General features: G+C 44.1%; 1 protein-coding gene across 2 annotated transcripts in view; it reads right to left on the bottom strand.

The window, feature by feature from the left end:
• nlgn2b (neuroligin 2b) overlaps positions 1-15,000 on the bottom strand; it is a 64,639-nt gene that overhangs the window by 11,414 nt on the left and 38,225 nt on the right. For both annotated transcript variants that reach the window (XM_031571919.2, XM_012829963.3), the window contains one exon: positions 12,819-12,968. In XM_031571919.2, the coding sequence (XP_031427779.1) occupies positions 12,819-12,968 (150 nt within the window). The remainder of the gene's footprint in view (positions 1-12,818; positions 12,969-15,000) is intronic.

Raw genomic sequence — 15,000 nt, 5'->3', positions numbered from 1 at the left:
CAGAAAGGGGCAGCCAACGCTAGGTAAGAATCATCGGAATTTTCTTAGAAGGATATTCCAGCACAGTGAAAATAGCAGAAACAGAGAGAAAAACCAGAGCAGGAGAGGGAGAGTATTAGAGAGAGAGAGAGAGAGTGAGAGAGCTGTAAAACTGCCTCACACACAGACGGCATCCTCTAACAGTCATCTGGCTGTTTACAAGCCTACGGCTCGTTAACCACGTTGAGTGGTTTTAATAGAAATTTAGTGAAATTAGTCAAGTATTGTATTATCTGCTAAAAGTACTGGCACTTCTTGCCTATACGTGTGCTGTTAAATCAGAGGAAAGAGAGAGAGCGCTTGTTAGGGAGAGGAGATGCATGGAGAGGAGTGGTGAGCTGCTTTAATTTGCCACAGCCACATGATTCATCTTCCTCCAACACACCGCCAGACAGACGCATACGCTGATGCACACAAACACACACTTGCTGATGTACACACACACACACACACACACACCGTACACACACACACACACACACACACACACACACACACACACACACACACACACCACACACACACACACACACACACACACACCGTACACACACACACACACACACACAAACACACACACACACACACACACACACACAACCAGTCTTGCAGTCTGCAAGAGAGATGATCAAAGCTTTAAAGCTGTGTCGAAAACTGTAATGCACATCATGGATCTCTGGCTTACTCATAACTTCCACAGTGATGCATGAAGACAGAGATATACTTTAGGGTAGGAATATAAACATACACACACACACACACACACACACACACACACACACACACACACACACACACACACACACACACACCACACATACACACACACACACACACACACACACACACACACACACACACCACACACACACACACACAGCCAGACACATACACTCAAATCCATCCCCTTGTAACCATACCTATATTCAAGTCCATACACTGTAAACCCAAACAGTTCTACTAACTTATTAACATTATGTATTCAGTACTTAAAACCTGGTATTTAGTTGACCCAACTTTAAATGTATTAGTTTTCTGAGCAAGTGAAGACGTTTTAATTGTATTGGAATGTATTTGTTTGAGTAAACATTGCCTGATAACTCATATTTTTTTAGTTTCATTCAAACGTGACGTCTGACGTCATCAACGTCGTTGCAGGACTAGTTCAGAACAGAATCAGAGATCTTGTGATGAGAGACGGAGACAGCAGGCTCAATAATTGTATAGTATCAGTTAGACTTCTATAAGTATGTTCCTCCTGTAGAAGAGGAGTCGACCAACTGTAGGGTGACCATATTTGAGTTTGTGAAAAAGAGGACACTTCGTCGCGGGGAGGGGCGTGGTAGTGTATAGCATACAGATGACCCCGCCCCTCCCCCCGCGACGAAATTTTGACATCTTTTCCACATGCAGATGTCATTGCTGTTGTAAACAATGCAACTACTGGAAGCGGCACGGTGCTTAGTGTTGCCAGATTGGAAATGGTGAAGTATCGTACCAAATGCTCAAAATAATCGTCTTTGGAGGATAATTATCGTGCATCTGGCAACACTGAGAGGCCGGTCGACCAATGACAGTTCTCGCTACAGTCAGAGCTTGTGCTAGAAGGTGGAACGGGAGATACCCTTTCCTAAACTTGTAAGGGCGTAAAAACTAGTTTGTGAAGGACCCAGAGAAACACAAATATCCGACGAGGCAAAATCCTGGACGATTTTGCAATCACTGCCGGACGCATTTTTTAGGTCTCGAAAAGAAGACATGTCCGGGTAAAAGAGGACGTCTGGTCACTCCACCAAAGGAGATATTTTAGTAATCCTGTCGCTGCTAAGCGTCCTTATCTGGTAAGTAAACAGTGTTTTTTAGGTGTTTGTTGAGACAAAATTGCCGGAGCAAGTGAAATTGCGATAAGAAGAGGCGAATTTCCCTCTTTGTAATTAGTATTGAGTGATCACGTTTTGGCTGTCAAGTAGCAAGTTCAGTTGCACGACTGTTGGCGCTGGCGGCTAGGAAGCTAAAGCTAAAGCTATGTTCTACAGAAACACCATATAATTCATATCAGCATGCTAATGTTATATGTAACTTTTTAACAGCTAGCTAGCTTCTATGTGTTTTAATGCGTCTGATGGATAAAAATGTTAGCAGCAAGCTAACAATAATTGTCGAGAACTTCAGTCAAGACCTACAATATTCTTTTTGCCCTGACAGCATTCGTGTTGCATATAAACAACAAGAAGAGGAGTCAACCAAAGGAGATATTTTTGTGTACAGGCAGAAGGCATCACGGACTGGCAAGACAGCAGAGGTGCTACGGGAGCTCCTCGAGGCTTATGACCTTCACATTTGGTTTGTTACTGAAACTTTAATATTAGTTAATACTATGTATTATTAATTGCCAAGGAATCTGTCAGCTGATAGTGATCATACATCAGAACATTGACACATTTATGAGTTATTGTTGAGAGGGCCTTGACAGCAGTGAACAAGTTCAAATATATTCCTGCAATAATTATTATTTTAATTTGTCAATCAAGGAATATCATGATGTCAATTTGAGACGCACTTTGTCCCTTCGTGCACTTCCTGTCTACCTGCGTGAGGATGTTTCTGTGTTCAAGACCTGCAATGTAAGCCCTGTTAATATCCATAAATATAACAAAATCTGATTGTGTCTTCAGGTATTTTACATAATGAAAATAATTCCAGAATATATTTGCATTTTTGCTCCAAGTCTGTCTGTCAGTTTTTTGTAAGTGTTTCCATTGAAACTCTCCTGGTAATTGTATTGATGGTGTTTTGCAGGAGGAAGAGGAGCCAGATTTTGATGATGCTCCTGTTGCTCTCCTTACATCGGGTCCTGACCCCTTCAGCTGCGAGAACATCTTTGAATTGGGTGCAGAGGTTTTCTGAGGCATTTATGCTGTTGTTTGGCCTGACATATGCTTTCAATTTAGAATATCCCCAAAAACTCACGCACACATTCTCATACAGAACATTTGTATGTGTCTGGATGACAACAAACCTCTGAAACGGTCCTTACTCACCTTAAAAAATTAGTTGTTGAAATAAACGATTTGTTGTTGACTTGTTAACTTTGTAACGCTGTTCTTTAAAGCTTTGATGTAAACTTTTATTTTGTCAGTTGTTTTACAAGAAATATAAATGATGTGATACCTCTTAAGTTTTTCTCATCTCACTCTTTTTAATCGAAATCTTACATAGATTTGAATGTTTCTTGTAGAGTAACTTTCAGTTTAAAGTCTGTAAACAGAACCAGAAAATCAGTATATGTGGTCAATAATTGAAAATAAGTAGTGCTCACTTAAAAAAAGTTAGCTATTTAAGTATTATTTACTCAGAATAATTAAGTTGAACTCTTTCACCAATATTAAGTGCACTGAACTTGATTTTTAAGGTTTAAAACCTAATTTTATTTTGTGTTGTTGAGTGAAAATAATTTAGTACATAGAGGTTAAAAGATTTAAGTATAAAAATATTTGAATATAAGTTCAGAGAACTTAAAAATTATGAAAACGATAACAAAATAAATCAGTATAGCCGATGTATCATTTTTAAGTTAAGTTTACTTAAAAATAATAATACATGTACTCAAATTTTATTATGTAATCGGTTACATCAAACGTTTTAAGTACTCTGAACTTGTTCAGGTTTACAGTGTACCAAATTGACCTCCATAAAGTTCATATGACTTCACAGGTAAAGGCATTGTTTTCAAACATATGAAGAGCAATCTGCAGACGACAGGCATTTTGTATTCTGCCTATTCCCAGCCTCTTTTACAAGCTGAGCTGCGGCGAGGAGGGGAGAGGCGGATGGCTTGGGGTGATCTGCTTGTTTGGACTGTTAATGGACTCTTTTCAGTGCATAGTTATAGTGCTCCTAGACGGTAAACAATGACACTGGCAGGGCCTTGATTAATGCTCCCAGGCAGTAGCAGGGGGGAAGCCACGCGTACACACACACACACACACACACACACACACACACACACACACACAAACACAAACACATGCAGACATACACATCCTTGAGTCAAATTAACAAAACTGCTGTGTGTGTGTTCATAATTATGTGTATAATGGATGGGTCAGGCCTGTGTCCCCCTGCTCATTGAAATCAGCCTGTAATGGGTTATAGATGAGTAACATGTCAGCTATAACAATTGCTTATAAAGCCCAGTGGCTGCACTGAAAACATGGCGTTTGATGTGCCAAGTCAAACTGAATTTATGGTACATCAAATCCGTCCGCCCATCGAAGAATTTCCTCCCCACCCCTCTCATCTCCCGAGAAGACACAGCTTGGGAACGATCTCCGAGGCCCCTTTAACTTTGCAATATGAGGAAAAGGGACACAAATAGGCTAGAATAAAAGCACTCTGCCTTAAGACCATATATCTGTGAGGTAGAGCGTGCATGAACTGGAAAGAGAGAGAGAGAGAGAGAGACAAAGGTGGAGGGGAAGAGAGGGACACTCACACAGAAAGAGACATGATGTCCTGTCTATTTTAAAAAGACTAAAACAAAAGTCACAAATTAGCAGGCAGAAGATTAAGTCCATGGAGCCCCTTAAAATGATTCAGATGAATGAATAATGTTTTCAAATAGATGTCTTTAATACACTTCTTTGCATGTAAAAAAAAACATCAAATTTTTCACCCAAATATGGTCATCTAACAATAGACCATCCATAATGCCCTTCCTGGAGGTGGTGAGGAGAGGCCTCAGTCAGGCAGAAGTCACAGAGAGGAACACATGAAAGGCAAATGCATGAAAGGCAAAATATCTTGCCTTTCACTGGCCTTTGATGAAACTAACCATCTCTACATTTACTTCTATGTTTATCCTTATAGTACCACGTGTCTTCCAATACATGGAAGGTATGTGTGACACGTGAGCATTTAGCTCTACACACCAAAACTGGGTTTCTGTTTTTTTTTTTTTTATGCTAGATCTGAGTTTCCGTCAACTTGAAGGCGTAATCGTCAATGCAAGAATACCTCTATACCTTAAAAATAATGCAGATGACAATAAAAAGATGATGACACCAGAGAACTTTTAGTGCTATGTCCTTCCTTTCCTCTTTGTCGGAGGTCTAAAACATGATGGCAGGGCTGTTTGTGTTTTGAATCATGCTGCTAATGTATTGTCTAGTTATGCTAAAATGCAGGTTGTTCAGGTTATATGCTAGGTTCAAAACCTCAGCTGTACGAGTAAATGACCTGTAAAAAAAAAAAAAGCTAAAATGAGAAATTAATATTTCAACCTCCATTCAGGAGTCGAACCTACATTCACGTCAGCTTTACGGGAGATCATGGTGACGTGAAATAAAGCAAGTTTTCAATAATTTAGTGTTTCATTTTCCCACACAAGAGAAGCAGACAACATGCGGGAGATGTACAGTGGCAGCTTGGTTGCATATAGGGCTGCGTTCCCAGACAGGGATTAAACCTAGTTCTGGACTAAATCTGCTTTCAATGGAGTCTGCTTTCCAAATGCAATTTAGTCAAGGACCTTGCATAATCCTCATTCGGGAGCAGCCTGTGGCGCTTTTTTGTGGAGAAAACTTTGCACTCTATTGGAAAATATGACGGTTTCCTCTACATACCCTCCTCTAGTATACATGGAGGAGTATACTCAATACGTATTACCGTTACTCACCAGAAAACCACTCTCAATGTTTGTCATTAAAAAGTAATAGTGCTCAAATGTTTCCTATTGAGAGTTCCCCTGTTATTTAAAATAGACAAACAATAGTGATGCTCTTCTTGCATCATTTATATGATTACATCACTAATCCACTGATCTCGCTCTCTCTCTCTCTCTCTCTCTCTCTCTCTCTCTCTCTCTCTCTCTCCTTCCCTCATGCAGGATACATGTATTTATCAAGATCAGTCATGGTTTCTGATTCAGTAACAACCCTTCTCTATTATTGGGAGCATTTAGGCATGATGTTGTTGTCTTGTTGGTGGTAAAGGTTATGTTGGTGACAGTGCTGCTGCTGTTGGTGGTGGCGCTAGTGTTGGTGGTGGTGGGGTGTTACTGTTACTGTTGTTGTTTTTAGTGATGGCAGCCATGGTAATGTTGTTGCTCTTTGTCAGAATGGTGGTGGCACTGGAGTCCTTAATGTTAAAGGTGTTGCTGGCGGTAGCGGTAGTGGAAGTGGTGGTGGTAGTGATAGTGGTAGTGGTAGTGGTAGTGATAGTGGTAGTGGTAGTGGTAGTGATGGTGATGGTGATGGTGATGGTGATGGTGATGGTGGGGTTGGTAGAGTTGTTGTGCTGGATGTGGTGTTGGTGATGGTCTGAGTTATTAGTGCTGGTCTGTGGTGGATGAAGTCAGGGAGGCAGAGTGATATTGGGGCGAGGCTAAAGGCCTGACATGGAGGTGTGTGTGTGTGTGTGGGGGGGGTGGGGGTGGGGGTGGGGGGGTCATAAAATTAACCTGCTTCTGTGCTGTTTGCGAGCTGTTGCCTGGCAACCATCCAGAGCCTCTGGGACAAGACAGCTATTCTCGGCCCGATTCCCGTTCACATGCAAACACGGATGAACCAATGTGGCCAGAACAGGTGCTGCAACCAACCGCATACCAGAGAGCAGAAGCTGCAACTGTCAAAAGAGGACAAGCGAGATGGATCCTCTGTCGATTTTCTCTTCAAAATTCTCTCACTCTCTTCCTCCCTCTAACTTGCTTTCGCTCTCTCACTCTTTCTCACCTCTCCCTCCCGTAAGTTTTCTGCCATACTCTTCCTGTCTGCTGAGCTGGGCTTCCTGCCGACTTTAACGCTGAGAGCAGCAGTTTGGGAGGCCGCTCTCATGCATATTCAACACTTGCTTTAGGTAACGGCCAAAGAACTGTGAAAAAGACTTCAACCTCTGAAAGAGAGAGAGGGTGGGGAAGAGAGAGAGATTCTGGGGTGTGAGAACGAGAGAGAGAAGCAGAGAGAGAGAGAGAGGGAGGCAAGGAGGGAAGGATGAGGAAGAGAGGGGAGAGGAAGAGAGAAAGAAAGGGGGGGGTAGAGGGAGGGAGGTACGTAATGAGTGGAAATGATGAAGCTGTACATTTCTACATAGCTGGCTGCTTTAGCTAATGGCTTCACTAAGCAGTAGATTATTGTGCTCTCACACAATGAGTTCAGCTCCTGTCATCTTACCTCCCCATGGGCTTAAAAAGGAGACCAGCGGTATGACTGCATCACAGCTGCCATACTCAGTATGATCACGCAACTCCTGACTCATGTGAAAAACTTAAAACTCTTGAGTGTTTGGTCAATTTGAGCCATAGAAAAAAACCTATTCCTCAAGCATGCAAGGGGCATTTGTGCAGCTAATGTTTTTGCCTTCCCAGGAAGCAACCTGATTCAGATCGAGGCTAAATTCTATCCAGATTAGGGCAAGATTGGTGCGAGAGCGAGTCAAGAGGCCAGCTCAGTTTGGACACTGCATTCGGTCAAATGAGGCTTTTGTAGTGCTCTCCGGAAAAGCCTCACGCTCTAACGGCCTCCTCTAACCCCTCCGAGCTACCGCCCCAAAGTCTGACTGATTGGCTTGCAGTGGAGCGAGACGAGACACGATTGGTTCATTTCACTTACATGACTCATCACCACCAATCTGTGCCGAGGCACAGCCAGAGATAGTAGCATAGTGTTCCCGTAGTAGAGCAACTGGTACAGTAAGACGCTGACAACACCACAGTCATGGGGGTGATACACAAGGATCATACATATAAAAAAAAAACGTATATGGTGCAAGTCGTTTGGAACACAAACGTCTGCAAGGATAAAGGAATAAATCAGTTTAAAACAAGCTAGGTCAGACCTTTCCAGCGCTAGGCTAGGCTAGGCTGGGTTCGGCGTTAATGCTTATGAGTGGCCTGAGGTCACCACTGCAAGGAGCGACAGATGGGCCGTCAAATTGCTCCCTCATTTAGCCAATAAATAAACGGTCATAGTGACAGGCATGTAGGTTAAGAAGACTCTGTGGTCCCTAAAGGGGTTTGCGTATGAAGTGTCATTAGTCTTCCCCGTTTGAAGCGACCAGTCGTTGCCTGCAGAGATACTTGCCGTTGAGATGAGATGAGATATGAAGGAGAGACTGTTACTGACAGAGACTGAGTACTGTTGTTTCAGACCAACTGCTATGCAAGATGCATGTTTTGTTAATGCTTATGGGCTCAGAGGGAATTGGATAAAGGAAGAGTACCCTCTTTATTCTCTCAGAAGCTTCACCTAGCACAGATGTACAGTAACACAGTCATCATGGTTAGACACAGACTGTTGTGGCCAGGGTGTGGCTCCAAGACCTGACTGATCTGGGATCTGTTGTCGAAATGTGTCCCCACTGGAAAAAACCTTGAACAAAATATCTGATCTGCAAATGTTCCAGGGCACAGGGAAATGTAATACCCATTAATAGCACAGAGGTATGAAAGAAATACTCCTCTGTTACAGTACATATGTTTAGACTGAGGACAGCACTCTGTATTCCGCACACTCATCATAACTTGTGCTGGACATCCCCTTTCGCCGCTACGCTGTGCCTTGCTTGGGATGAGATGTGCTGGTTATGCAGAACCTGGGGTCTGTGTCGGCGTGCCGGTCTGCCAGCCTTACCCACCTCAGCCGTGCCACCAGGAGGCCGTGCTGACACAAGCTGCCTCCTGTCTGCGCCCGCCCGGGCGAGCACTCAAGTGAGAGGACTGTCAGCGCAGCGGGCGGAAGGCGAGCGGTGGAAAAAAAGAGAGAGACTTGCAATATTTAGGACGTCCTCGCTCAAGAGGTAGTGGGAAAGGGAAGGGGAACCACTTTACTCGCCCCGACTCTAAGTGTCTGTCGAACACAAGGCTCATGCCCGTCGTCTGTGCCTTAGCCTAAAGCAGAAGCTGTGTGGAAAGCGACGGAGGTTGCTGCTGACACTTCTGCTGTTGCATTTGCTGCAGTGTATTCGTTACGGCTAATACCAAATGAACGGAGCTGTGTATATCTTATATATGTCATGCGCTGTATGAGGGCTGCCAGCGGTGTCATGCCAGTGCTCCTTTGCGTGGCGCTTTGAACCTTTCGTGCAAAGCTTTGCTCCACTTGCTCTATGGTAAAGGGCTTGGATCATCCTGTGCTACATTGTCCTGTGCAATTTTAAGATATGACCTTTCCCTAGTGTTCTTCATCTTTATTGTGCATCGGATTTGTTGATTGCTATTTGCTTACATTTATGACATGTGTGAGTGAGAAAAAAGGGGAATGAAGAAAAACGGGGAGAGAAAAAAAGGAAAAAGACAAAAAATAAAATCGTGTTCAGATCTTTCATACTGTGGATAACGTCAGAATCTGGTAATTACTTCTTGTGGTGTAAAAATTCAAATTTGTAATCAAAACGATTACGCTTCGCAATCAGCCAATAAGCTACGGGTGTCAGGGTAAAAATACCTCAAAGCAAATATGCTTCAGTTAGACATAGGGGTGACTGTGCATCCTAATTCAGAGATTTGGTGCTCTGCTCTTGCCGGAGAGAGAGAGAGAGAGAGGGAGAGAGAGAGAGAGAGAGACATAGAGAGAGAAAATATATAAACCCCACGAAATAAAGTCTTGCATGGAATTAGGAACCTAATTAGGGTAATCTGTTCCTGCAAATAGGGTGGATTTTGCCGGAGCCAGAGCGATCACTTCTATGGGTTGCTGCACAGCAGAGCACCACAGCAGCGAAAGTAATGTGAAAAAAAAAAACGAAATAATGATAATAAAAAAAATTCTCTCGCACACAAGGTCAATGAACGCTGGGCTCTTCCCCAGTGTTTATTAATCAGTTAATTAGTTAATTAGTCTGAACAGATGGCTGTGCTGCTGAAGTTAGGGGGCTCTTTGGGTGCTCTGGGGCTGAACTCGGGCAGCGGGAAGGTGTGCTTCACAGCGCAAGGATGTGCTCACAGAAAACAACAACAAAAAGAAAATAACAACAACAAAAAAACAAATGTAAAAAAATGAGTCCAGAGAAATGCATCTCTGGCACCTGACAAACGGTCAGCGTTCAAAGCCTTTCTTTCATAGTGTGGCTGCCTGGCTCACAAAAGAGAGGAGAGGAGGGCATGTTTAATGAGAGATTTATTTGGGTGGTGCAAGGAGTGCCATGGGACTGGACTTCAGTCAAACGCTGGTGCATCTACTACTGGCTGTTTACACAAATTAAGAGAGAGATAGAACATATCTGCACATGTTTAATTAGACCATTTGTGCCAGGATTGTGATGATGATGATGTGTGTGTGTGTGTGTGTGTGTGTGTGTGTGTGTGTGTGTGTTTGTCTGTGTGCATGTGTGTGTGTGTGTGTGTGTGTGTGTGTGTGTGTGTGTGCGTGTGTGTGTGTGTGTTTGTGTGTGTTTGTCTGTGTGTATGTGTGTATGTGTCCACATTGCATTATCATTTGTTTGAATGAATTCTTTGCTTCACTGCAGATTTACAAAAGCACTTCTGATGGTTTATTTTTAGCCTGTTCCCATCTCTCTCTCTCTCTCTCTCCCCCTCTCTACAGTGTGTTGTGTTCTCCCCATCTTTCTCTCTATCTCAGCCCCCCTCTTCCCCTTTCTCTCTCCATGCCTCTCTACCTCTCTCTATATGCACAGAGATGCTCAGCGCACATACACATGTCTGCATAAGTTTGTTTGTGGGAGAGTAAGACTGGGATAAGATTTAAGATTATGAGCTAAAGCCTTTGTTCAAATGTGGGCCATTGTTTTTTTTTCCCCCTACTGTTATCGCTCAAAAATGGCTTCATCCAATCAGAGAAGCTGCCAGGATGGCAACGTGTGCACACACACACGCATACTTGCATACACAAATGCACACAAACACACACACACACATGCACTCATTGAAACACACTCAAGCTGGCAGATGCAGATGCACACACTCATACTCAGACTTACACACAAATGCACATACAGATGCACACACATACAAATGCACACACACACACACACACACATACACACACACACCACACACACACACACACACACACACACACACACACACACACACACACACACACCGACACACACACACACACACACACACACACACACACACACACACACACACACACACACACACACACACACACACACACAGAGAGAGAGAGACACACATACACACACACACACACACATGTTCACACAACCATAATCCTCTTCACTACTGTAGAATAACCTCTTTAGAGCAGAACAGAGAGAGGGGAGAGAGTGCATGAGAGCAAGAGAGCGAGAGAGCGAGAGGGAGAGAGAGCACGAGAGTGAGAGAGCAAGAGAGCGAGAGTCAGAGAGGGAGAGAGCACGAGCAAGGGAGAGAAAACTCACTGAAAGGTTACTCTCCTCGCCCACATACTAAAACGTTCAACCATGTTAAAGGAATCAAGGACACTGCATCATCCCTTTGTATGGCTCAGCAGCATCTGTGTACATTTGAGTGCGTGTGTGTGTGTGTGTGTGTGTGTGTGTGTGTGTGTGTGCGCGCGTGCGTGTGTCTGTGTGTGTCTTGAACAACATACACACAAAGGCAAACAGACACACACTGGCATACATAGACTGACTGATACTGTATACATTTTCATGACATAATGACATACATGACGACAACAACACACACACACACACACACACACACACACACACATACACAGAAAAATAACAGAATATCAGGGTATATATATATATATATATACAGCTGTACATGGCGGCCTCAAACTGACAGACATATACATATGAATATTTTGCTTGGCATGCATTTACTTACACTGACACAAAGAAAGACAGACAGATGGCTTGATAATAGACTCTCTCGTTCTCTCTCTCTCTCTCTCCCTCATTCACGCACACACACACACACACACACACACACACACACACACACACACACACACACACACACACACACACACACACACACACACACACACACACACACACACACTCACAGAGACAGACGCACACACACACACACACACACACACATAGAATGCTTTGACCCTTTTGACTCAGACATATGCTCAGTGACTTCAATAAAATCAGGTAGGAAAACAGTGTGTGGTCGGTACATTTGCCACACATTTCCTTCCCCATTCCACATCTCCCCTCACAGTTTGCCAAGAGAAATGGAAGTGGAACAATGGAGCACATTGGAAAATAAACTAACGTGACCTGTTCCCAGTTCCCAGTGAAGCAGACCTATCTCTGAAACTACACAAATAAATAAATCAAACCAAATACCACATGGGACCAACCTTAGTGGCCTGCCCTGTTCTCTCCTTTACAATAATGTAACACAGTAACAGCTTACTTGAACAAATCATTGATGTTGTGTGGTAAAACACACTGACAAAGCTTAGTCTCTCCAGTATTTCTGAGAATCCATTACATTACCACCTCAACCTGTATGGATATCTCGAACTGTAAATTAAATCACACGCCTTCACCACTCTTCCTTGCAACATGATCCGTGTTTCAGCTGAAGGTTATACATCAGTGTAACTCATGGGGCCGTAGCTCACGCTCTCCCATAGCTCATCCACACTAAAGATCCTCTTCTACTCTATGACCAATACAGAGGCTACAGACGTCCAGTATTTCATTGTGAAATGTCTTGTGGAATGGTTATTGGAGGAGAACGAGGGAACACACACTCCTTCCGTCCACCAGCTCTCCCACAGAGGGAGGAGAGGAGGCGCTGGGAGGAAGAGGAGGAGGAGGAGGAGGAGGAGGAGGAGGAGGAGACTCACCCAGTACGCCCAGCCGGTAGTTCATGGTCACCACGATGACGTTGCCGTAGGCGGCCAAGACGCTGGCGTCGAACATGTTGCCCGTGCCCTCCATGTACGAGCCGCCGTGGATGAAGAGCATGACCGGCTTTTTTCGTCGATCACGGATGTCTATGGAGAGAGAGAGAGAGAGAGAGAGAGAGAGAGGAAAAAACAGAAAGCAAATGAGTGGATCCACTGATAGATGTCTCCTCATATATCAAGCTATGAACTGTGGAAGATGGAATATCTACCCCTGCCCTCCCACACATCACAGTGGTGATTTAATGATCAAGGGGAGAGCTGGGTGTGAGCCAGGCATATATACCTCCTCAGACTCCTCAGCTGATCAGAGCCATCATAAAAGGGGAAATTGCCGATGCATTTTGAGCCAAACTAGAGGAGTATTTCATATATAACTCCTGTTTCTTTGAGTGGTGATTTTTTTTCATCTGTAAGATTTGAAAGATTTTGTTTATAAAAAACTGAATTTTCCACTGTCTATTGCAATATTACGGCAATTTTACTGAAAAGCATTACTTAACTACAAAAATAAAGTGATAGCTATTTGGTTTACATGGAAACATGGAAACCGTTAGTAAACAGTTGTACGGAAATAAATGGCAAATTATCCTTTAAATGTCATGCCTCTCAATAAATCTCTCCTACATGCAAGTTGAAAGTAAAGTAAAACAAAAAGAAATGGGTGAATTGACAAATCATCTACGACCAACAAATGTCTGAGGACTGGCCTCAGGGCCCTATGTATGCAGACTGGTTATGTGCAATTTAGGCCTCTCACAACATTCTACATCCCCTGTATTTGCACCATGCTCTGCCTCTTTCAGGGCACTGTTTGTCCTTCTTAGCTCTTCATACTCTGTCAGAGCCTTCCTCCATGATGCTGTAGCAGCCTGAGCCTTACTTCACTACGCTATAAAAAGTCAGCGTACTAAGAGACAGTGTCAGCCTTTCTCCCTTCTATCCATGCCAGCCTGATAGAGGAAGTGCCCTCCTTGCCACCTCCGTCCTCCCTCTCCTCCTCATGGCCTTTCCAATCCTCTGTTCCTCTCCTGTCTTATCTTATCCGTCTTATCCTTCTTCCATTTCTCCTTCTTTCTCTCGTCCTCCAGCCAGTCTTCTCCGTTTGCCCTGCCCCTCCTTGTCCAAATTTGTATTTGGTGAGAGCAGATCTCCATCGAGACTGGATGGGTTTTACTTTAAAGAGGACAGGTTGAAGCAGCCACTGCCACCGCCACTGCCACTGCAGCTTTACCCCTCAGTCACTCTCAGTCAGTCAGCTCTGCTGCTGCTAGTTTAGAGTTGAGTAGAGAGCAAGGCATATAAGGGAGAACTAAGATGGAGCACTCCTCCGTCCTCCCTTCCGACCCCCCCCCCTCCTCCCCTTCTCCCTGGCTCTATCTCTTTCCCTCTCATCTCTCTCGCTCTGATCCGAGCCGATTAGACGGACAGCGGCGGCGCTAAGCGATTCTGACAGCCTCAGCTGGGTCGACGGGTAGCCATATAGCTTCGGCCCATCCAGTTGTTTTAAATCAGTCTCAAAAGAGGGGAAAGGAAGCTAATACTGCCACAGATTGTATGTAGCTCAATTTCTCTCTCCCTCTCTGACTCTCTCTCTCTCTCTGCCTCCCCCTGTTATGCGCTGGATTGGTGCAGTCTGTCTCTGAGTCTCCACCACCTCCCGCACCCACCCACCCCTAGCCCGTCCACCATCCAACCCCCACCCGTTCTCAGTCCCCTCATGTCTATATGGAGTTGGTGCAGTCTCTCTGTCTCTTCAATAAAAGGAGGGCAGTCTCTACTGTCCAGTTAGCGAGTGAGGCTATGCTGCACAGGACCTGTGGATAATTCACATGAAAGCCAGACCAAGTGGAAACATAAATAACAGCACAGCATCTGTGTATCTTGATGAGAGAGAGGGAGAGAGATGGAGAGAGAGAGAGAGAGAGAGTTAGGAGAGAGAGAGTTAGGAGGAGAGAGGGATGAGAGAGAGGGGAAGAGGAAGTGATACAATAAGTAAGAGACAGAGAATTAAAAAAACTGTTGAGAAATGAAAATAACCCCAAAGTTATTCACACCAAGGTCCTTTCACGGACACACTCTCACACAAGCACACACACACACACACACACACACACACATG

This window comes from Clupea harengus, chromosome 8 (assembly GCF_900700415.2).
Source record: "Clupea harengus chromosome 8, Ch_v2.0.2, whole genome shotgun sequence".
Taxonomy (NCBI): domain Eukaryota; kingdom Metazoa; phylum Chordata; class Actinopteri; order Clupeiformes; family Clupeidae; genus Clupea; species Clupea harengus.
This window is presented reverse-complemented; position numbering and strand designations above follow the sequence as displayed.